Source organism: Enhydra lutris, unplaced genomic scaffold (genome assembly GCF_002288905.1).
Source record: "Enhydra lutris kenyoni isolate GAN:26980312 unplaced genomic scaffold, ASM228890v2 scaffoldscaffold75, whole genome shotgun sequence".
Lineage (NCBI taxonomy): Eukaryota > Metazoa > Chordata > Mammalia > Carnivora > Mustelidae > Enhydra > Enhydra lutris.
In genome coordinates, this window is record NW_019154159.1 from 931,739 (window position 1) to 955,416 (window position 23,678).

The window sequence follows — 23,678 nt, forward strand, 5'->3', positions numbered from 1 at the left end:
GGCACTTGCTCTGTTGCAGTGTGTTCTTTTGGTTGAAGTAGTTAAAGAAAATCTGGTTTCACATACCAGTCATTGGGAAGAGGAAAAATATTTTAATAGCCCTTTAGGTGATTGTGGATCTCTTCTTTAATATTTGATCAAAATTCAACAAGCAGTGGTTTCCTAAAAGTTAATCGCACCATGGAATGTGATACGTTCTCAGTGACCTTTTTTTTAAACTTTTCTTTTAGATTGTATTTATTTATTTTAGAGAGAGAGCTTGAGAGAGAGCACAAGCAGGATGTGGGGCAGAGGGAGAACCAGGCTCCCCCCTGAGCAGGGAGCCTGATGTGGGGCTCAGTCCCAGGAACCCTGGGATCACGACCTGATCCAAAGGCAGACGCCCAACCAACCGAGCCACTGAAGCACCCCTGAACTTTTTTTTTTTTAAGATTTTATTTATTTATTTATTTGACAGAGGGAGAGCACACAAGCAGGGAGAGTGGCAGGGAGAGGGAGAGGCGGGCCTTCCGCGGAGCAGGGAACCCAATCCAGGGCTCGATCCCAGGACTCCGGGATCATGACCTGAGCCAAAGGCAAATGCCCAACCGACTGAGTCACCCAGGAGCCCCCTCAGTGAACTTTTTGTACTCGCTTTATTTAAGTCCCCGGTCTGCCTAACACTCTGAAGGGCTGTTTTACCCATCCATGATATTCCATCCTCAGGCTCTGGGATTTGGGAAATGATGGTTCACCGAGTTATGCAGATGTGCAGTGCTGTATTTTGTTTTCTGATATCCAAAAAATTGTATTTGTTAATGACATTACTAATCTCATTAGACAAGCCATTAACTATTTCACTGCGGAGAATACACATTTTCCAGGATGCTAATTTTTACTCAAGATCTTGAATTTTATTATTATCAGTGAGTTCTGTTGGAGTTTTCCTTGATGTGACAGGCTCCGTTTTCTAATTTATTTATTTTTTATTTTTTTTAAAGATTTTATTTATTTATTTGACAGACAGAGATCACAAGGAGGCAGAGAGGCAGGCAGAGAGAGAGGAGGAAGCAGGCTCCCTGCCAAGCAGAGAGCCCGACGTGGGGCTCAATCCCAGGACCCTGGGATCATGACCTGAGCCGAAGGCAGAGGCTTTAACCCACTGAGCCACCCAGGCACCACTAGGCTTCATTTTTTTAGAAAATGTCTGGCAGTTACCCAAATCTGACTAATGGTAGTTTGTCCCTCATTCTTTCAAGTAAAAATGGTGTTCCATGGAGAAACCAACTAGATAAGCTAGTAACTCCCTCACCTAAGTGCTTCTCCTTGAAGTAACCATAGGACCTCAGTGTGCAGAGGTGTTGACGCGCCCTCTCATGGCATCAGAGAAAGTGCAAAAAAAAAATTGTACTCAAGGGTCAAGACTCAGTCAGATTAATCATTTTGACTACTTCAGCAAGGATATTCTCAGTGAAATGGGTTTTTTTTTTAATTGAGAGTATGCCTACTGCTAAAACTAAGTGTAGCTGCCTCGATTTGTTCTAAAGGATCCAGCTTTACCCACCATCGCTCCTGCCAACGTCAGCATAGTGAAAAAGGCAAGTGATGTCTTAGTATTGGGGAAATAGTTTTGACTGTGCAGACCCCCAGGGGTCCACAGATCAACTTGGAGAACCACTGTTCTTCAGAAACAAGGATCTTGGGTCGGTAATACTGAATCGTTGTTACACGGCTGTTTACAGTGGTGTGTAGCATCCAGTCAGCTGTCAGCCGTACAGGGCCTTGAGCTGCAGGGAAGGGGGAGGGTATCCAGAGTAAGACCAGACAACCCCGGGGCGGCAGGGGCACTTAAGTCTCTGGAGTAGATGGAGTTTGAATTCCAGCTGTCTTTGGGCAAGTCCCTTAACCTCAGGCTTTGTCACCTGGAAAACAAGCATCATCATAAAATCCGCCTCATTTGTCTTATGCGGATTAACCGAGTGAATAGGAGCAGATAATTAGCTTGATAGTGTCGGGGATGTGTGTGCTCAGTGGCATTGGTCGCAACCACCAGGACCTCCTGTGCTTGCTTCCCAGGCTGGTCACCCTGTCGTTGGGCTTGTTTGGGAATTACAAATTCCACATTTTGAGACTGGAGTGCATTCAGAGGAGAGCAGTCATAAAGGTGAGGGGGCTAGAGGGATCTAGCTAGAAACCATGTTACCTGAGAGGTTAAGGAGCTGAGAGAGGTGATGGGGGAAGAGCCTGCATTGTCTGCTGTTTGAAGGGCCCCTAGGGGAGGAGCAGGGAGGGGAAAGCCAGGTGCAGACCGTAAAGCAACGCACAGAGTTACGGGAGACACGTTTGCTTCCCAAGGTAGTGAGCTCCCTGTTTCTGGACCTTTTTCAGACAAGTTTTAAGAAAGCCTTTGTCAAAAAAAAAAAAAAAGAGAGAGAGAAAGAAAGAAAGCCTTTGTCAAGAATGCCCTAAAGAGGGGCGCCTCGGTGGCTCAGTGGGTTAAGCCTCTGCCTTCGGCTCAGGTCATGATCTCAGGGTCTTGGGATCGAGCCCCACATTGGGCGCTCTGCTCATCAGAGAGCCCACTTCCCCCTCTTTCTCTGCCTGCCTCTCTGCCTACTTGTGATCTCTCTCTCTGTCAAATAAATAAATAAAATCTTTAAAAAAAAAAAGAATGTCCTAAAGAAATGTGTGAATTGGGGTTGGACTGACCGCTGCCCCTCCCCCAAGTGGTCTTCTGGGGAAGGGCGTGGACATTATGGATAATCGAAGTTGAGTGTTCTCTCACTCCACTTACTATCTGCTGACTTGAGAAAGTACAAGTGTAGAATACAAAGACTGGGAATTGCCCTAATTTTTATCACTGATGTTGGGGGTTGCCTCTGAGCGCAAAGTCCCATATTTGGAAAGTTGAGTAAGAAATGGTAACTCCAGACCCACCTCTGGAGGGAGACTTTAGTTCTAATCCATCAGCCTGGGAGGCAGGATCAAGCTCTGGGTTGCTGAGTTTGCCCTAACGCTAGAGCAAAGGAGGTGGCCGAACATTCCACGGGAAGAAGAATGCTTCTGCACTTCTGTTCCATTGTGTCTTTCTCTCCAACTTCCAGTTTTCTGATCTTACCTCCTCAGTAAGCAGCCTGACTCTGATCTGATCACTCAACAGAAGGTGGCACTGCTCTCCTAGAAAAAGTTGGACCAGAAGTGGCAGGCCTCCCCTTCAGCTCTTTACTGTAGGCACGAGGGTGCCAGATGGCTTAAGTGTTTCCTCCATCTGTTTGCCCTTGGCATATGGGCTTCCTTTTCCCACTCTCTTTTGTCCGTGGTCTACCTCGGCTACCCTGGAACGTTTTCCCTTGCTTATTTTTTTCCCCACTCCCACAGTTCCCGTGGATGAAGGTATTTCCACTGGCTTACTGTCTCTGACACACCCTTCCTTTGAAAACAAACACGGGCATTGATGACCTGGCACGGGAAAGCCGGAGCGGCCCTCTGCCAGCTAGCTGGGAGGGCCGGCTTTGCTATGCTGTGCGGGGTGGGATTGCCGGCTCCCTGCCGTGTTGCAGTCCCGGCTTTGACCTGGGAAAAGAATCCTCTTGGCCCTAAGAGCAAACATCTGTCAAAACAAAATAGTGTCTCTGGGTCAAGAAGGTGGCATCGGGTGGGAGAAAATACGGTTCCGGCATTTTTTTTAAAGGTGTGTATAACTCTGATTAAAATAAAACATTTTTTTAAAGATTTGATTTTATTTGTTTGAGAGAGAGAACATGAGTGGAGGGGGAAGGCGGAGGGAGAGGGAGAAGCAGAGTCCCTGATGATCAGGAATCCCTACACAGGGCTCAATCCCAGGACCCTGGGTTCAGGACCTGAGCTGAAGGCAGACAGACGCATAACCAATGGAGCCACCCAAATGCCCCAAAATAAAACATTTCTAAGATTCTTTGACCCTAAGGGGTGCCTAGGTGGCTCAGTTTTGTTTGAGTGTCTGCCTTCAGCTCAGGTCCTGATCCTGGGGTCCTGGGATCGAGCCCCGCATCGGGCTCTGCTCGGTGGGGAGCATGCTTCTCCCTCTTGCTGCTGCTCCCCCTGCTTATGAAACCACTCTCTCTTTCTCTATCAAATAAATAAAATCTTTTAAAAAAAATTTTTTTGACCCCGAAAATAGTGCAGAAATGTGAGTTCATACCCTTGGAGCCAACTTGGAGTTAGTGGACTTGGAGTCAGAAGACCCAGGTTGAGCGCGCTTCGGCTCCCTGCAGCTCTGGGACCACAGGCACCTGGCTTCAGCGGCCCTCAGCTCGTCTGTGATGCCCACTTCACCAGGTGGTGTGATGCGTGCGGGTGCTTTTTAACACAACTGGGTCTGCCCAGAGGCCCCCATCCTGCAGGTCACAAGTTGCCACATTCTTCTCAGTTCATGGCACCCTTGCTGTCTCAGGAATTTTATCACAGAACTCACAGGCCAAAAGAAATACCCAGCAGTTAACTCGAAACAGTATTCCTAGCCTCACAGTTTGGTAGCCGCTTGAAAGGATAATCCATGAATTTGTGTGGTGTCCGATGGATACTGATTCATGCTGTGATCCCCTTGAAATTTTGATTTATCTTTTTTGAGAGGGAGAGTGTGAGCGGAGGTTGGGGGCAGAGGGAGGGAGAGAATCCCAATCCCAGTCCACACCTAGTGTGAAGTCGCCTGACACCGGGCTCGATCTCAGGACCCTGAGATCATGACCTGAGCCAAAATCAAGAGCCAACTGAGCCACCCAGGCTCCCCTCCCTTGAAATTTTTAAATGCCATGTGTATCCTTTGTGAGTTTTCTGCAGCGTCCTGGGTGCTTTGATGGCAGTCTGTGAACCTTGTTGGTAGATTGTCTCTGCAGTTCCAGAGCACCGGGACTTGTAAGGTTCTCATCCTCCCTGGAGGCTGGGCTCAGCCACTCACGAGTCTCACCTTAGGTGACTGTACCTCACACACTTGAATTCCCTTAAGGAGGTCAAGTGTCTTGGTCACCAAGTGTTATTAATTGGCTTGAAGTCTAGAGGAAGGATTCCCACTGGATAGAGCTGATTCAGTAATCCCCTGCTCCTTCTCCTCTCCAGCCTCTCCCCCACCCCAGCATTTTTCCTTTAAGATTTTATTTATTTGTTTGACAGAGAGAGAGCACAAGCAGGCAGAGAGGGAGGGGGAAGCAGGCTTCTCGCTGAGCAGAGAGCCCAGTTCGGGGCTCAATCCCAGGACCCTGAGATCATAACCTGAGCTGAAGGCAGAGGCTTAACCCACTGAGCCACCTAGGCACCCCCTAGCTTTTTTTTTTTTTTTAAGATTTTATTTATTTATTTGTCAAAAAGAGAACGAACACAAGGAGAAGGAGCGGCAGGCAAAGGAAGAAGCAGGCTCCCTGCCCAAGCAAGGAGGCCGATACAGGACTGAAGCCAGAGGCTTAACCAGCTGAGCCACCCAGGCATCTCCCGTCAAGGCATTATTACTGATCTTTCCAAGTTTCAGAATCAAACATCTGGAGACTGGAAACTGCCCATGGATCTTATTTCCAAGGAATTTGTTACTGGCTACTGATTTTAGGAAGAACTTCCAGGAGCCTCCCAGCCATTGCAGGTGGGCTGCATTTCCAGTTGAAATCCTTGATTCTCTTTATTGGCCGTCCAAGGAAAGGTGCTCTGGAACATGCACCAGCTTCTGCAGGATTGCCGCAGAGCCAATGTTTTCCTCTTCGGGCTTTGAGTGTGCTCTTCCTCCAGGACTCTGAAGTCAGACAGGAAGATGCTAAGGCTTTTCATAAACAAGCTGCATAGGGTTCTGTTTACCGTGAAGGCTACTTAAGAGAGACAGGTTGTGGGGCGCCTGGGTGGCTCAGTGGGTTAAGCCACTGCCTTCGGCTCGGGTCATGATCTCGGGGTCATGGGATCGAGCCCCACATGGGGCTCTCTGCTCAGCGGGGAGCCTGCTTCCCTCTCTCTCTCTGCCTGCCTCTCTGTCTACTTGTGATCTCTCTCTGTCCAATAAATAAATAAAAATCTTTAAAAAAAAAAAAAGAGAGAGAGACAGGTTGTGGGGCACCTGGGTGGTGTGGTTGGTTAAGCACGTGACTCCTGGCTTCAGCTCCAAGTCTACTTGAGATTCTCTCTCCCTCTGCCCCCCCTTCCCATGCTTATTTTCTCTCTCCCCTCTCTCTCTCAAATAAATCTTTTTTTAAAAAGTTGGGGGGAGCACCTGGGTGGCTCAGTGGGCTAAGCCTCTGCCTTTGGCTCAGGTCATGGTCTTGGGGTCCTGAGATCGAGCCCCGCATTGGGCTCTGCTCAGCGGGGAGCCTGCTCCCCCTCACTGCCTGCCTCTCTGCCTACTTGTGATCTCTCTCTCTCTCTGTCAAATGAATAAATAAAATCTTAAAAAAAAAGGGGGGGTGCAGGTTGTACGGTGTGGTATAGGAACCTGAGTCCTTTTCCAGCCTTCACAGGCGGGTCATCGTGTGCCTTTGCTTGGTGAGCTTCAGAAGAACCCATGCTTGTGGAATATTCTACTGAAAATTACTCTTCAGGATGGTACAGCAAAGGTTAGCTGTTCAAGCATAAACTTGGACTTTTTCTTAGCGGTCTTTGATACCTGAAAGGGTTATATGATACTGTTTTTCTGGTGGTTTTCCTATCAGGATTTTGTTTTATTTTAATTTTATTGTCAAATTACTATAATAGCAGGAATTGAATATTTTGTAAAAGAAAAAAAAATCACCTAATTCCACAATCTTCACAGTGCATCCATTTCATTCTTCTGTCCTTTCTGTTTGCTCGCATAAGAGCATACATATTTTGCACTCAGTTTTGTTTCCATCTGAATAAAAAACATTTTCAGTGTTGTTCCAGTCTGAGTAATTATAACAGCGGTGGGAAATGAGAAGCTAAACACTTAGAATTGTGTGGAACGTGAGTTATAGCTCAATGAAACTTTGCTCTAAGAAGAAACTTTTTTTGTCATTTTCTAAAAACCTTCAAAGAGGAATGATACAGGAAAGGTTGAGATCTGGCATTTATTCTAAGGGAAAGACCAGTCACTAGCGTACTTTTTCACATCAGTTCCTGAAGCTCTTCTCATGTGAGCTAGCTAGAATACAAACCAGAGTGAGTACCCTCCAGTAGCAAAAAAAATTAATTTGTTTATAATTGTTACTGAACAAAACACCACGATTAGGCTCTGGTGGGCAGAACACATGCCGTGCTCTTTACGTGGGTTAGAAGAAATAACTCATTCTTTGAAACTTGAGTTCTCACAGTCCCCATGATTGTTCACCCAGGAAGGGAGGAGGGCTGAACAGTGGTTAGGATTTGGTAGCATTCCTTCCAAAAGCACCCAGGAAGTCTCTAGGCTATGGACAGGGTAGCAGCCCTCACTGGTTATATGATTAAATCTTCAGTACCAGTCATTCCATTCAGGTCAGCTCAGACATTACTCACTGGAGCACTGTGGACCCTTGAGCTATTTCCCTACTCCTTACAGTTAAAAGGTAATACTTTTGGCTGTCTTCCCCCCTTAACGCCTCCTTTGCTCTGTGACTTACTATGGAGTCATTCCTGGAAGGATATTTTTTCTCCTTGGTCTTTGATGTTGGCTTCCCCAGTTGTTGAACCAAAGGCTTCGGAGAAACCGTTATTATCTGCCGCCTTGTAGTCTAGAGGGAGGGGATCAGAAATTGGAAAGCAGTACTACTAGGCTTTGGGTCGGACAGACTTGGGCTTGAGTCTCAGCATTGCCACCGCCTAGACAAGAAGCCACTTCATTGGACTTTGCCTTGGTTTAGTTATCTGTAAGATGGGAATGATAATGTCTGCCTCGTGGTAAGGGAGATTCGGATGATATGTGTTAGCTTGGAGTGGGTTCAAGTGGTTTGGGGCCTGGGAGGGAGCATATGTACTTGGTCCCTCCATCTTGGTTTTGTTATCCTACCTTCCCCCATGTTGTGCCTCCCGTACCTCGTGACCCTTTGAGGGCTGATTAGAAAAAAGATTGCAGCATGACTCATCTGAGACCAGAGACGGAAATGGCCCTTGACCATTGCTGGATTGGGAGTCATCCACTCTGAACTTCTTTTTTTTTTTTTTTTTTTTAAGATTTTATTTAGTTATCTGACAGAGATCACAAGCAGGCAGAGAGGCAGGCAGAGAGAGAGAGGAAGGGAAGCAGGCTCTCTGCTGAGCAGAGAGCCCGATGTGGGGCTCGATCCCAGGACCCTGAGACCATGACCTGAGGCGAAGGCAGAGGCTTAACCCACTGAGCCACCCAGGCGCCCCCACTCTGAACTTCTTGCTGGAAGTTATAATGTGGCCTTTGAATTGTTGAGAATGCCCAAGCCTCCTTACTTAACATTTCGTGCTTCCCTGCTCTCTCACCAGGATGGCCAAATGGCCACTCATCTTTAACAAAGCTGGGGTTGCCCTTGCAGAAGTGGGAGTCATGGAATTTCCATGCTGGGGTCTGTGCTTCTAAATGGTGACCTGATCCGAGCAGCAGACAGGACAGAGAATTGGGGGGGGGGGGGCGCTGCAGTGCAGGCTGTAGCACTTTTATAGAGGGAAATAGCTCTTTTGTTGTCCAGATTGAAAGAATTCCAAGCTAGGTCCTTTGTCTAGCCACCTGCCAGAGAAGGTCTGATTACATCTTAAGCTGAGCACTTCTGATAGAAATGTCATCACTGGAAGTGGTGATCTCCTGCAGAGGAGAAGGACCATTATTCTCCCTCTGACCTCCCCTCTTGGCTCCACTGAACTGCCAACAGACTGTACTTGCCCCAAGTCAACTGAGGCTCAGACTCCCAGAAGCCCCACCCCGTTCCTTTGTGGTTCTGCAGCCAGAAGGAGCCCCCGCAGGCCCAGTCGGCCAGCCTCCAGCCCTGCAAGCCCCAACATACTTCTTCCCTTTGGGCCCAGATGCCACAGATTACTAACCGAGGTGTGGCTGGGTGCCTCCTTCCCTAGTCAGGGTTTATCTTTTTGAAATTCTATGATTCAGAAAACAAGCTGCCTGTCCTTTGGGAGGGATCTGGCACTTCCCACCCTCGTTCTGTAATTCTAATCCTTGTCCCTTGAAATGCTGCGTGCAATTTCTGGGTTCAAGAAGATTTTGCTCATTTGCATTCCTAACTTTGGAGTTTGGTGTTTTCTAAATGGTGCTTTAAAAGCACAGGCTTTTGCTTTTGGCCCCGTAGATCGTTAATTCCTCTTTCTGCCTTTTTGCAGATGGTGACCAATTTGCCTTTCCAATCTCCTGGCTTTCTGGTATCTGTTACTTTTGTCCTATGTGTTAATCTTAACACGTGTTCGGCGGCTGACCTCTCAGATGGGATGATGCTAGTGTAATTTAGTGAGCATGTCGAGTTATATGTCAGAAAGACTTAACTTTTCTGTCCTCAGCCTCACAAAGCTATTTTCTTTGTCCTTGTCTGGCTCCCAGCCCTTCCACCTTGTCCCCAAATAACAATTTGAAACGTAGAGACACTGTTTTTATGGAAGACCTTTAAGAAAAAAGTACAACCTGACGCACCACTGAAGGGCTAATTCAGATTCTTGCTGTGAAGTGACCTCTTGACCCAAACACAGACACCCCTAGGTATAAGAGGGAGGAATGGAAGGTCCCTTTCTGAACATCTTCTGCAACTTTCTAGAAACTCAGAGTCTTCAGATGTCTTGAATCAAATGTAATCAAATCAGATACCAAAGTCTCCCCTTGGGAAATGGCTCTTGGCCAGAGCTTTGCATTTACACTGAAGTCTGGATGATTCCACGTGACAGAGCGTCAGCACCACACTGAGCGATGTTGGCTTTTTGGGCTAAAATTTTCAGATAGGGAAAAGAAACTGTTTTCCTCTTTTCTTCAGTCTACAAGGCCAGGTTTGTTTGTTTGTTTGCTTGTTTTAAAGATTTTATTTATTTATTTTTTTTTAAAGATTTTATTTATTTATTTGACAGGCAGAGATCACAAGTAGGCAGACAGGCAGGCAGAGAGAGAGGAGGAAGCAGGCTCCCTGCTGAGCAGAGAGCCCGATGCGGGGCTTGATCCCAGGACCCTGAGATCATGACCTGAGCCGAAGGCAGAGGCTTAACCCACTGAGCCACCCAGGTGCCCCAAAGATTTTATTTATTTATTTGACAGACAGATCACAAGTAGGTAGAGAGGGGGATGGGGAAGCAGGCTCCCTGCTGAGCAGAGAGCCCGATGCGGGGCTCGATCCCAGGACCTGAGTTGAAGGCAGAGGCTTAACCCACTGAGCCACCCAGGTGCCCCTTGTTTGTTTGTTTTTAAGATTTTTTTTAATTAATTAATTTATTTATTTGACAGAGACACAGAGAGGGAATACAAGCAGAGGGAGTGGGAGAGGGACAAGCAGGCTTCCCGCCAAGCAGGGAGCCTGATGATCCCAGGACCCTGGGATCCAAAGGCAGACACTTAAGTACTGAGCCACCCAGGCGCCCTACAAGGCCAGCTCTAGAGCTGGCTTAATTTGTCTTAGCGGATGCATGTTTAACCCTTTCCTGTAGAAACCTCTGCTTGGGGAACTGAGCCTTCCCGTCAGTGAAGGTGAGTCCATTGGGTCCGGAGTGACCCCACCAACTTCCGCCCATTTTTCTGACAAGTTGAGTGTTTCCATCCCCAGGCAGGCAGTGTTGCCATGGCAGTCACCCAATCCTGGCCAACAGGATACAGCAGAAGGAAATGTGCCGGTGATGGGCTTTCTCCAAGGCTCCCCTGCGTGTGTGGGAAAACGGCGCAGACACTGGGCATCTGTGTCAGGGAGGGCCGAGCCTGTGCAACATGGGGTTCGGTGACTTCTGCCGAGCCTTGGGATTACTGATAGTCTCCATATGCCCCATTCATGGCCGTCAAACCACAGTCTTTTTTTTTTTTTTTGGAGCTTGGAAGTGGTTTTTATTCCTCGAGATTGAGTTGCGTTCATATTCTGTCCCCAGTGTTTGGCCTGCTGCCCAGTATGTAATAAACCTTCAATAAATTATTTGTGCAATAAGGAAAGGGGTTAACTATATGATAATTCTGTTTTTTTTGTTTTAGGATTAGGAGTGTCAAGCTAGATTTAAGGGGGTTTTTTGTTTTTAATTCAGTATTGTTCCTGTGGCCTTCCTCCTTCTGCCTGTCTCTCGTCAGCCTTTCTTTGCCAAGTCTAGCCCCTTTCTTAGTTCCCCTCTGCTGCCTCCCCATCTGACACTTCCCACATGGAAGCTAACTGTGGCTCTAAACCGGTCTGGAGTCTGGTGCCGGGGAGCACTGCAGCTGAAGGCGGTCTGGAACTGGGTGGAGGAAGGGACCGCTGGCCTGTTACAAAGGAGTGTGTGTGTGTGTGTGTGTGTGTGTCTGTCTGTCTGTTTGTCTCATCAGGGTCGAGCAGTATTCAAGCACCTGTTGTGGGCAGGGCAGGAACCTGCAGGTGCTGGGAACACCATGGTAACTAAGACAGTGAGGGCCCAAAACAGAGCAAACGGCCTTATTGGCTTGATGGGGTGGGACAGAAGATGACTTCCTTGAGCTGAGGACTGAGGTCTCAATGAGGCTTACTTTTCAGCAAGAGTGAGGAGGAGGAGTTGCGGGTAGCCAGTTCTCCCGGGGCCCTGGTGCTGCTCGGTGCTGGGAGGAGGGGGCCGACATGGCCGGCGTGGTGTCACCCAGGGCCTTGGACCACAGTGAGGAGTCCTCTCAGTGAGCTGTCACCAGATCTTAATAACTGCTTGGCCAGTCCCAGGTCTGGGAGAATCGAAGATTTGGAGAGCATTGTTTTACTAATCCACCTCGCCAGCTGCCACCTACTTTCAAGAAGCAGGATTAGGCCAGTCATGTATGGGAAACTGTATAGGCTGTTGCATTCTTCCCCCGGCAGCGGGGAGAGGCCTCTGCCCTCTGTTCAGAGTACTTTCTCTGGGCCCGATGCTCCCAAAGCTGGGGCAAAGCCACCACGTTTAGATGGGCCAGAATCCAGCGGCTGGGGGCTGCACGGCTGTGGCTGCGGTCGGACACTGGACCTTTGAGCGGGCTTTGTGGGGCTGGCTCCAGGAGCGACCGATGAAGTGTTGTTGGCTCTAAATAAAACTCCATTCTCTCTCGGCCGGGATCTGGTACTGTTCTGCTGAGCAAGTCCTCCCTGCTCAAACGGCAGCTTAGCCCACGTCATGGAGATGTATTGTTTCTGTTTCCTTCCTCTGCTCCAGTCATAGTTTCTGAGTGGCTGGACTTCTGTATTCTCTACAGGGGGAACCACATTCCAGGTTCTGCAGTCCCTGAGAACAAGGCCCCTGTTGTATCTGCCGCATCCTTATGGGTCTTGGACCCAAATGATTAAGGAACCAAAATTGGGCAGGTCCTGATCATTGTTCTCCAGGGCCACCCCCTGGCCTGCTGCCGCCACTTCATGCCCTGGCGCCCTAGTCACTGAGGCTTTAGGCTCAGGGGGGAGCCTGGCGAGGTTAGAGGAGCACCGACAGTCGGGAGGAGGGGCCTCGCCTCAGAGTTTATGTCTTAGACCAGCTCAGCACTTGTCCTGCCCTTCCCGTGTTCTCAGTCGGCTTCTTCAGAAGCTGTGCATTTGTTTTGTTTTTCTTGGAGTCTTACGCAGACTTGAACTAGACAGCTGAAGAGGCTTACCTGGTCTTTTCTCCTCGGAGCTGCTAGGTGAGATGCTTTGTTTTCACCTTCCTAGTGAACCGGAGGGAAAGCCCTTGGCCCACCGCATCTGAGGGCCATGCGCGCCTGCGTCCAGGCCTGTCCCAGTCTCTGGGCTGTGGGTTCCTTGCCTCCCAGCTGACTCAGACACGTGTCTGGTACGAGGTCTCCTGGCTGAGTTCGTGACTTTGACCAGCCGAGACTATTCCCCTGCAGGTCAGGGGGACAGATTCATACAAGTCAAGACAGGGACCCTCCTGTGCATTCCAGAACAGCACCGTGGGAGAAGAACAGAACAGTGGTTTCTTGTTGCTTTGTACTTGTATCCTCCTAACGGCTGCCTTCCGGCCTCCTTAAGGGCACAGAGAGAACCCGTGGTGGGTTTATAACCGTTGTCTTGGACAACTGGCAGTTTAATAATGTGAACCTTCCGTCACTCTCCTTAGCTCTGTCATATTAAATACTTCATCAAATGTTTTTTCATGGCTGCCTTCCAAAATAACTATCATGGATGCTTGGTTCATTTTGTACTGAGTTCCTGGTATCTGAGGCATGACTGGTAGGAGGGTGTCTGTCTAGGTCTTCTTCTCGGGTGTGGACCGCCCCCGCCCCCAGGACTTTGTCTCCCCCTGAGGCTACCTTTATTGGATGAAATGTACCTTGCTGGACAGTTGAGGGGAAATAACCCAGCAAGCGTCTTTGGGGAATTTGACAGCCATCCTCCATCATCTCAGCAGACCCCCCAACTCTGCTTCCTTGCTGCTGTTCTTCAGCATCGTTTGAGGTCCTGGGTTCATCCCCCTTTGAAGAACACTGGTGTTTGGCTCCACAGGCCCTTTGGTGTGGGGCATAACTCAGCATCCTTGTGCTCCGGCAGGATGTGGGGTTAAATGTTTTTGGATCCAAAAGAACCTGGGTTGTTGGCCTTCATCTTGGGGGGCATCTTGGCCTGGAGCTCAGCAGGCTCACAGCCCAGCTTATTCATGTCAGAGGACGGAAGAATTATATTCTAAAACCTAACAAGGTGTGGCCACCAGGAGGCACAGGTTCCCATTGTTTCATTGTCGGGGCCTAGGAGTCCCGGTCATGGGTAGTCGTGACAGGGAGGGATCCGTACAACCACAGATTCCAAGGTCTTTCCCGGAGAACTTTGTGCAAAAGTATATGGCTTCCCGTCCGGGGTGGCTCATTTATATTTTCGGTTTATAGGATTCTCTTAAGGCAAAAGAGTCTTCTTGCACTTAGAGTTGGGTCCATGGTTCATAGGCGTTGACACTCTGCTTGAGGGATCATGGAGCTGAATTCTGCTGCAGGGGAGGGGCTGTTCCTGGGGATGGCGGGTTTGGGGTTGAGCAGGAGTCCATAGCTCCATGGGGCTCCGGGGGCACCCTGGACACGCCCCACCCGGGGGTGTGCGCGTGTGTACCCACGCAGTGCTGTAAGAGTGAAAAAGCAAAGAGTAGACCAGTTGGCAAATTGAAACCAACTATCAACTTTATCACTTTTTGTGTTTGTGTAGAAAGATTAGTTTGAAAGAATGAGTAACCAAGCCAAAGATGGAAAGAAGGGAGAACACCTTCCTGTTGGTGATTTTTGCCCCAGCATTGCCTTTCTCCCTGAGATGTGACTGAACACCCCTAGCTAAGCCAGGCAAGGGCCTTGTGAAATGCAGGAATCCCCGCCCCTCCCACCCTGACCCCTCCTGTCTTGGGGGTGGGGGCCGCACACAGGCTGCTGGAGGCCCCAGGGTGGCTCACAGCCTTTCACCCAGCCCAAGGAACCTGCAGGTGAACAAGTATTTTCCCTATAGAAGAGACACTGTGTTTGGTGACCAACTTCCTGTGCCTCTGGAATAGTGGACCCTGTGGAATTCCCACGTTGCTGTCTTGCCTCCCTCCTCAGGCCAGCTGAGGGGCTGGTGCCCTGTGGTGCTTTGGGAAGGTTCCCCAGGCAGCCTTTGAATGGTTAAGGGTCAGTCCTTGGAATACTGGTCGGGGGAGGGGAGGTAGGATGTACCCAACTAATGTTTTCCCACAGTTAGCACCCAGAAAGCTGTCCCCTAGAGGGAAAATTTAAGGACGTTTTCCAACCCCACGTTTTGTTGCTGCCACGCTATTTAACATTGGTTCCTTGGGAGTCACTGCTACAAAGGGGTTGTTGTGGGGCCCCTGGAGACGGGCGTGCCCCGTAAAGCAGCTGGTTGATGACCAGCCTGGATTGGCCGTGGCAGTCCTCCAGGCTCGCCTCCCAAGCCCTCCGCTCCCTCGCACAGGCCTGCCTCCTCTTTGCCCACCTGATGGGCAGGGGGCGGGTGGCTGGGGGAGACCGGTTGCTAAGCAGCCTGGCCTAGGACGTCACGCCCGTCCAGGTCGAATGAATGGCTGCAGTGTTCAGAAGAGTGAGGGGTTTGGGCCTGTCCCAGAATCAGGAGGGACTTTTTGGGGAAGGACATTAAGAACCACTACTCTGCTCTTGGCCAGGAGCCATGGCACGGGAGGGCTTTCGATGGCCTCCTGGCACCTTCTTTTCTGAAATGTTACTTGGTATAATCGTAAGTGGAGCACACAAGAGCTCTGCAGCTGTGGCCAGGTGCCCATTTTCCAGAGTTGTTCCTGTCTTGTCTGCCCCCGCCCCTGCCAACCAAAGGGAAAAGAAAGGAGATAACAGCTTCCTGTGAGCCCAGCTTCTGCCACTTTGATCCTTAGCCTGTGGTGGCCCTTGAGAGCCCTGAGTGGGCTGTGTGTGAGGGGCCGGGTTTTCCCCGAGATGGGTGACACAGGTATGTTGTTGCCAGCGGCCATCTGGGACAGTGGAAGCAAGGGGAGGCCTTCCTCCCTCCCTGTGTCCAGGCTTGCGACGGGGGCTGGGACCGTAGCCTTCTCCAGGTGGCTTCGGTTTAGATGAAGCCTGTACTCTGAGCAGGGAAATATAGAGCGAGTCCAGAAGAATGCCTGATAAGAAAGCTTTGCCCAGAAATTTCTGCTCTCGGCCAGCCTGAAGGACACACAGAAGTGGTGTTGCGGGGCGGAAGTTTGCGTTAAGGATCAGGGAGAGCTTTTTCTTTGGAGCGAGAGAAAGCCAATGTAAAGAGTCGAGAGGTGAGCCCAGGAGAGCCAGGAGAGAAGCCGCCCCTGTGCCAGGACCTTACTGGGGCCCGGGTCAGTCACTTATTTAAAGGCCCAGCACATGCCTGCCCCAGGGTTCCACGAGCTTTCCCCTGACGATACACTCTCCCGTTTCTGCTTAAACTGAAAGCGAGAACAATCTCTTGGCAACAGAGACTTTTGTCTCTTGGAATTCTCATGTTGGGAAGTTGCCTTCTCTTGCTTCCTTGGTGCCAAGTAGGGGCGACGTGATCAGGGATGGCTGACCAGCCCCCAGGGGAGACGGTGGGCAGGGTCCAGGCATCCAGGCGACGGAGGCTGGTGTCTGCTCTCCTCAGCATTGGTGGATGTTGGTTCCTGCTGGAGGCCATGGAGGAGAGACTGAAGCAGGCATCTGAGCGTCCTGGCCGCTCTGATGACGGAGGGGGCTGAGGTGGCTCCGGGGTCCCAGAAGGCCCCCAAAGCACCAGCTCGCTCTTAGGTTCCTTGTATCACTTGCACCTTTTCTCCTCCCTTAAAATCCTGTGTGGTTTCAGTGGAGAGAGGAGCTGTGGGTCAGGAGTCCTGGACTTACCTCCTTGTATTTGTTTCTCTTTTGCAGGATAACCCAGAAGTAGAAAAGCGAGATCCTCAGGAATTAGTTGGTGAGTACCCCGGGGGGGGGGGGGTCTTGGGGGCAGATGTCTGAGCCTTGCCCAGAGTGACCTGGCTTCCCACCATGCCCGGGCCTGCCCCCGCGTGGGGCTTCTCTCTGCTTCAGCCAAGGCCGCCGTTCTGCTGACAGCCTTCTCTTCATGTGCGCTCTCGGGGCCTTTGACATTGCTAAGATGTCTGAGTAGGACACCCAGGGAACAATTCTTCTTTGAAAACCATATTCATGGTGCGTTTCATTGGGCTTCGGTCAGTTGCCAGTGTTGTCAGGATGGATTTGGGGCCTCCTCCAGCTGGGAGCTCATTCCCCTTGTGCCCTAGGCCTGTCCTCTGTCCTTGAACGCCTCCGCCCCACTTTGCTGGCATACTCATGTAGTCAAGGAGCAAATGTGGCCTCTGCTGGCACTTTGTTCTGTCCCCAGGAGGGAACATGCCTCACAGCCCCAGAGTCTAGGATACTTTGTGACTTAGGAGGGCGGGGCAGTCATGTTTCTGAAAAATGGCACACCTGTCATCCCAGTCCTGTGCTAGCCCCAGCCTCCTGATCCTTTTTAGAAAGTCCCTCAACTCTGACAGTTTGGTTGTGGGCTTTGTAAACAGCTCTTCCAAAGCCTGTCCCAACCTCATGGAAAGGGTGACCCTCCCTCTCTGTGGTGACTGTGACCATCTTTCCCTGCCTGCTGTGTTAACCTTCACAAAGCGGAGGTCCTGCTGCCTCGGGGTTGCCACAACTGCGGCCTGCAAAAGCCACTCCCACTCTTCCAGATGGAGGCTTTGTGGCTTGCAGCCCCTTGGACCTGTCCCATTTTTGGACGGGATCCTCTAAAGGGTTACAGGATGTGGGGACCCATTCTGGTTTCCTAACTAAAAGAACTGAAAGTTGTTCCATTACTTTTGTTTGCTGAGGAAGGCTTGGGTAGGAATGTACCACGATGACTAGCCCAGGCCCTCAGCAGGATTCTGCCTTTATCCCTGAGTGAGTCTTTAAAATCCTATAAAAACCAGAATTTTTCTAGACCTTAGTGTTCACTCCTTAGAAAATGGCGCTCAGTGGATGCGCCCCTTGGCTTTGCAGACAGAGGAAGCAGAGTGTGGCTTCCTTCGAGTGGGTAATCCACAGGGGTAGGTATGGACCAGAGCCTCGGTCTCCCATTCCCTCCCCGCCTCGCCAGGCCCTGCATGTACTCCCAAGAAACTAGGGGTGGGGGTGGTTGTAGGTCTGCAAACAGCCTGCCTGGGAGCCCGCTGCTGTGCTCAAGGCCACGGTGTCTGGCAGGCTGTGGGATGGGGGCACATCAGCCATCTCCACCACGACTTCTTCTTCCCCAGCTTCCACCTGCTCTCTCCTTGCCACTTTGTGCCATTAGATGAGCTTTGCCACATCCATATAGTCCTGGTGACCCCCGTCACAGTCACAGTGTAAGACACATCTGTCACTCCGGGGGCGCCGGCTGGCTCAGTTTGTGGAGACTGTGACTGTTGATCTCGGCGTCACGAGTTCAAGCCCCACATTAGGCCTAGAGCTAACTTAAAGAGAAATAAATGTTTAAAACAAAATTTTTTTTTTCCCATCACTCCAGAATGTTCCCCATACCCCTCTCCTTGTAGACCGTTTCCTCCCTTGGCCTCAGGCAAGCAGTGATCTATTTTTCTCACTACAGTTTTGCCTTTTTTTAGAATTTCATAAAGAGCAGGATTTCTCAGCCTTGGCACTCTTGCCATTTTGGGCTGGAGCATTCCTTGTCGTGGGGGCCTGGCGTGTGTTTGACACCGTGTTTTAGCATATCCTCAGTCTTCAGGATGCCCCTAGCACTCCCTTCCCCCTGCCAGATGTGACAGGGAAAAATGTTTCTAGACATGTCCCAGATGTCCCCGTGAGGGCTGGGGGAACGTAATTGCCCCCCCCCCCAGTTGAGAACCACAGATAGAAATGAAATGACCATCTTGTTGTTTGTCTGGCTTCTTTCACTCACCATGTGTTTGAGATTCTTCCGTGTTACTGGGCATATCCGTAGTTCCATTTTACTTCTAAGTACGTTCTTTCACAGTAGGGTTACCCCCATAGTTTTTTCTCTGTTCACCCCAGTAGGTCTTGAAGCCTCATCGTCCTGATTCCTCCTACCGATCTTCAGTGACGAGGTGATAGTTGAGCTCAGTCTGCACTCAGCTCCTTCGTTAATACCTCTGGAGATGGGACTCTCAGGTTGCTCTCCCGGTATGGGAAGGATTTTCATATGTGTAGACATATGTGTAGCCCCAGGTTTAATGGAGCAAATGAAAGCGGAGAAGCTGACTCACAGGTCTCTCCAACACCGTGGCCACTTTGCAGAGCCGAGCACATATGCCCTCCAGGTGCCCCACTGGCGCCCCGTGCTCATGCCTGGAACAATGGCCTGGGGTGGTAATCGGTTGGGTTCTCCGTGTCCCTAGTGAAGTAGAGAGCACTGCACTGCTTCCTGCTCCCAGCCCCACAGTACCCCCCCCCCGGCACTCCTTGCTCCCCACCATTACGTAAGCTCGACCAACGAGCCGCTCCTGCTCAGATTCACACCGGGTAGCTATGGATACCAGGGCTGTTTCCTGGCTTGGCTGTGCACAGGGGTGAATCACCAAGGTAGACTTCTGAGTACAGCTGCCCTTCTAGAATGCCCCAGCACACCCAAGAGCAGCCATGGTGCCTGGAGCTGCCCTAAGGGCCTGGACACATTTCTCAACGGATTTCCTGGGAAAATGGTTTGAGGCTTTGTGGCTGCTCAAATGACCATATATGCAGGTTTGAGGTCCTTCTACTTGAGATCGTGCTGGGACTTAGGAAAGAGAATCCCTGAAAGATTGCTCCTGGAAGCTGTGCAGAATTTTTTACCTAATTTTCTAGCTGTCCCTTCACTTGCCAGTTACTTCATAGGAATGCTTTTGTGCCTAACCCGGGAGCTCAGGAGGGGCTCCCCCCCACCCCCAGTCATACTGTATAGCACTTGAGCCCTAGTGTGGTTGGGTTGCCGTGGCAACGGTGTCACACCCTGTTCTTCCAAAAGGCTTTCCTGGCAAATGCCAAAGGGCGTTCTTTGTCCGTGCTGCACACACACATACACACACACACTCTCTCTCTCTCTCCCTCCCTCTCCCACCCCCCCACCCCCAGGGAAGAGCTTCACCCTTCTCATTTGTGCCCAAAGCATGCCAGGGCCCTCCTTGTTTTTGCCCTCTAGAAATACCGAGGACAGCTCGCCCCGGCCAATTCCGCTCTCAGCTGGCCTCTGCATCCTGCTTGAGCCTCTGGCCGAGAACCCCAGCCCCTCCCAGGGCTGAAAAGAAGGGGGAAGTCGGGAGGAGACTTGAACTCCAGCCAGATCTTGCTTCAGGACTCAGGAGGCAGAAGGGAAAGGCCGGGCAAAGAGGAGCACGTAGTCCCTTGGTGGAAACTGCTCCTGGGCTGCACTCATGTCCCAGGTCCACAGCAGGGTAGGTCACCCCATCCCGGTCTTGCCCTCACCCAAAATGGCTGGCCTAGCGCTCTGTTGTCAGGGCGAATCCAGTGAGAACCCCGCTGCCGACCGGAGGCGTTGGCACGTGTAGCGTGTTGAGACTCTGCCCCAGCCTCGGGCTTAGCAGTGTGTGCAGGCCTGTTCTGCAGCAACTGAGACTGGCAGAGCCCACAGAGCCATGCCCTCAGCCCTGCTCAGCACTGAACTGCTTATACCAATAGTGGCGCTCTGAGCGGAGATCAAAGTACCTTATCTGCTAAGAAAAATATTAACCCGGCGCTGGGAGAAAAGAAGGCAAAGGCTGTGCTAGCTAGGCTCTCACCAGCCCGTCCGGACAGCCACTCAGGGCTAAGAGGTAGTCTGGCCCAGGGCCTGGCACACAGTGGGTACCCAGCAGCTGCTTGCTGGGTGTTATTGGTGCTGGTTTGTTCATTCTTTCCCTTCATCCTGCCCCACCCCACTCCGCCTGCCGTTTGCTCATTGTATGGCCCTTTTCATGAGAGAACGTTTTAAAGAGCACAGACAGAATCTTACAACAAATGGTGCATTGTCCGATCCCGAGCACATTCTGCAGGCCCAGGGTGGCCAGAGGCTATGGGGAAGGGACAGAGCGGGCAACTTGGGTGGGCAGTGGCAGATCTCCGAGGGAATTATCCCTTGGGAGTTGTGGTTCTTCACGTCAGAATCAGGCCTTTTGTTCCCAAGAATGAGGTGGGCCAACGGAGGGTTGATTGGTTTATTTTCAAAAGACTAAACTAATAACAGGTAATTTCTTGTAAAACGTCATTTATGCACCAGGCAGTTTTGAATGTTTTGAGTCCTAGAGGAACTCTGAACTTCTCCTCTATCTTGGGCAAGAGCTTCCAGAATCCTGGGAGGTGTTAAAGGAACATAGCCAGTGGGCGGTTTGGAGCTGGCTCACACTGTGAACCAGTGGTGCTCCCCTCTTCCTGGGCCTGGGTCCAGCAACAAGAGCATCAGTAACCCAGAAACTGGCAGGTGCTGAAGCTCAAAGCTCCCTCCCCTTCTCCCAGCGGGTTGTTAGACGTTTACCAGCAAACCCTGGACAGACCTTTTCCTGAAAAGTTCACTTCTAGGACGTGGTTTTATGCATTCTTCATGCCTGTCCCCTCTGCCTGAACTTCTCTTCCCCCGTGTTGGCACACGCTGGCTCCTTCTGGTCATTCGATCTCAACTCAGATGACAGAGAAGCCACTCTGAACACCACTGTACTGTTTCACAGCCTTTCTCTCTCCCTGAAAAAGTCGTATGTGCCTTTTTTTTCCTAACCATGTTTAGCCCCCATCCTACACCCGCCCCCCGCCCCCCACCACATACATCCACAGAGAATTCTTTCTATTCTCTCACAGCCTCCTTTTCTGAAAGAGTCCGGAACATGTCACCCGATGAAATCAAGATCCCGCCCGAGCCCCCTGGCAGGTGTTCGAACCACTTGCAAGTAAGTGCGGGGCTCAGCTGCCACAGCCCTTGTCAGGGGGGGAGGGCTGCTCAGGTGTCCGGTTTGGTCTGACTTAAAGAGCCTTCCGTAGAAGAAACAGCCAGGTCAGCGGGGGCCCGCACATCCTGGTCACCTCTCCTCGCCTGCGACAGGAGTTTGCTCTGCGCCCACCGCCAGCCCCCCACCATCACCTGGTGCTGTTCGAGCGGGGACCCCCTAGCTCGCCCTCCATGGGGTCCTAAGCCTGGACAGAGAAAATACCGTGACTTTCTGTGCGGCCCAGCTGAGCCAGGGGGCACTTGACTGAGAAATGGAGGAACCACGAGAATGGAAGACAGTTTGTAGAAATGCAAAAACACAGGCATTGATGTGCCTAAGGTTCTTGTCCTCCTCTCCTCACAGAGTCGCAGACAGTCCCGGCCTGGGGTTTTGAAACCGGGAGGAACTGGGGCAGTTAGTGCAGTCACTCCCTTGGGAGCAGGGCCTCGGGGGCAGCTGGGCCTTGTACCTCCTTTTCAGCGCCTGCAGTTGTTTCTGCTTGGCCCTTGGCGGGTTCCCGTGTGTGTGGAACCTCGTGATGGACACAAGAGCAGACACCCGGGGCTGCCCAACATGGGCACCCAGTCCCCCTGCTCTACCTTTGATCCCGTAGGTTCTGCTGGTTCCTCTGGCCACAGCACAGGCCCAGGGTGCCATCCTAACGGATGCATGACTAAGGGGCCCAGGAGCTGCGGAATGCAGCTGGCTGGGCAGGGCCCTCGTTGGGGCTGGGGGCACGACGCAGATCCTCTTCCTTTCCCAGAAGTCTCCTCCCTTGGCTGAGCTGTCCATGAGCACAGCACCCCGTCTCCCCACCAGGCAGCAAGCCGCAGCCTGTAAGGACAGTCCAGCAGTCTCTGCCACACAGACAGCCAGCTGGCTCAGCCCTCAAGTTCAGCGCATTTCTCATTTTTAGATCCTTCTAGTGGTAGAAACCATGACCTTCAATGAACACTTTAGTTGACCCGAAATGGGAGAACCCATCTGATGGCCCAGGAAACCCAGGAGAGTAATCTGTAAGATACAGGTTGGCCTCAGTGGGCCAAGCCTTCCGTGTGAGGCCTCCCTGGTTTGCCCTTGAAGAGAGAACGGGGAGGTGTGTCATTCTTGGTGGTCTCTGCCCTAGCAAATGCATTACAGACCTCTCTCTACACTTCAGTGCTTCCTCTGGCCAGTCTCGGCAGAAGGAGTCAGCCTTCTGACACAGGGAGTGGATCACCTCTCCTGATGTCCCCCAAGGGCGTCACACGGGACCTCCGGCCCTGCCCACCACCTCCTGCAGGTGAAGAGTGCCCCACATGTTTTCCTTCTGCAGAGTCTGTGCATTTAGCCGCCACTAGTGGGGGAGGCTGCACAGAGACCTTGCCCTGGGCCAGCACCAGCCTTGCTGGGTAAGACTGCTCCTTCTCGGAGGTGACTCTGCCCTGAGACCCGGGATTCTGGGGCCTCTTCCCACGCTGGGTGATGCGGCTGCCATCTGCTACCGGCCTCATCTCTCTGGGCCTTGAGACACCTGTGGGACTGGCCTGGCTCCCTGCCAGCTGGTTCTCCTGTTGCCCACTGAAAGCCAGAGGACGGGTCTGGGGGGGTGGGTAACTTTAATGAGACCGGCTCTTGACCCTGACAGTGCCTCTTAATAACGTCGTGGGGACTGGCCATCTGTGAGCCTGCCTACAAAGGATACTGTAGGAAGTTTGTGGGGCCAAATCCAAAAAACACTACTCCTTCCTTCCTCTGAAAGGATGTAGCCTTCCCAGGTCTCCCACTGAGGACTGAAGCCTATGTTAAAATTGAAAACCAGCATTGAGCCCCCCTGCCCATCTTCTTGGGGTGATTCAGGAGCTGACTGACAGTGGAGGAGTCCTCCATTGTCTTCTTCATGGTTTCTCTGCCTTGACCTTTTACTGCTCCCTCTGCCAGCCATCCAGAGGGAGTGAGGAGAAAGCAAAACGAAAACAGACTGGTCTTCGGTTTCTCTTACTTGTGCTCAGCCCTGGTCGCAGGCTGGGTGGAGAAAGACAATGTGACTGGAGTAGGTCTTCGCATGGCTCTGTGGGTCTCTGTGGCCCAAGTGTCCACCCAGCACATGTGACCACAGGCTGGGATTGCCATGGGTAGGTGGTGTCAGAAGTACCCTTCTGTTTCTCTTCTGTAGGACAAGATCCAGAAGCTTTATGAGCGGAAGATAAAAGAGGGAATGGATATGAACTACATTATCCAAAGGAAAAAAGAATTTCGGAACCCCAGGTGAGTTTTCCATGGGCCTGTAGGATCAGGTGAGTCACTGATGTCGGCCT

At 51.2% G+C, this 23,678-nt stretch overlaps 1 protein-coding gene across 4 annotated transcripts in view; it reads left to right on the top strand.

The window, feature by feature from the left end:
* LOC111160343 (SAP30 binding protein) overlaps window positions 1-23,678 on the top strand; it is a 37,026-nt gene that overhangs the window by 7,611 nt on the left and 5,737 nt on the right. For all 4 annotated transcript variants that reach the window (XM_022523389.1, XM_022523387.1, XM_022523388.1 and 1 more), the window contains 3 exons: window positions 16,349-16,391; window positions 21,254-21,342; window positions 23,537-23,628. In XM_022523389.1, coding sequence (XP_022379097.1) covers window positions 16,349-16,391; window positions 21,254-21,342; window positions 23,537-23,628 — 224 coding nt within the window. The remainder of the gene's footprint in view (window positions 1-16,348; window positions 16,392-21,253; window positions 21,343-23,536; window positions 23,629-23,678) is intronic.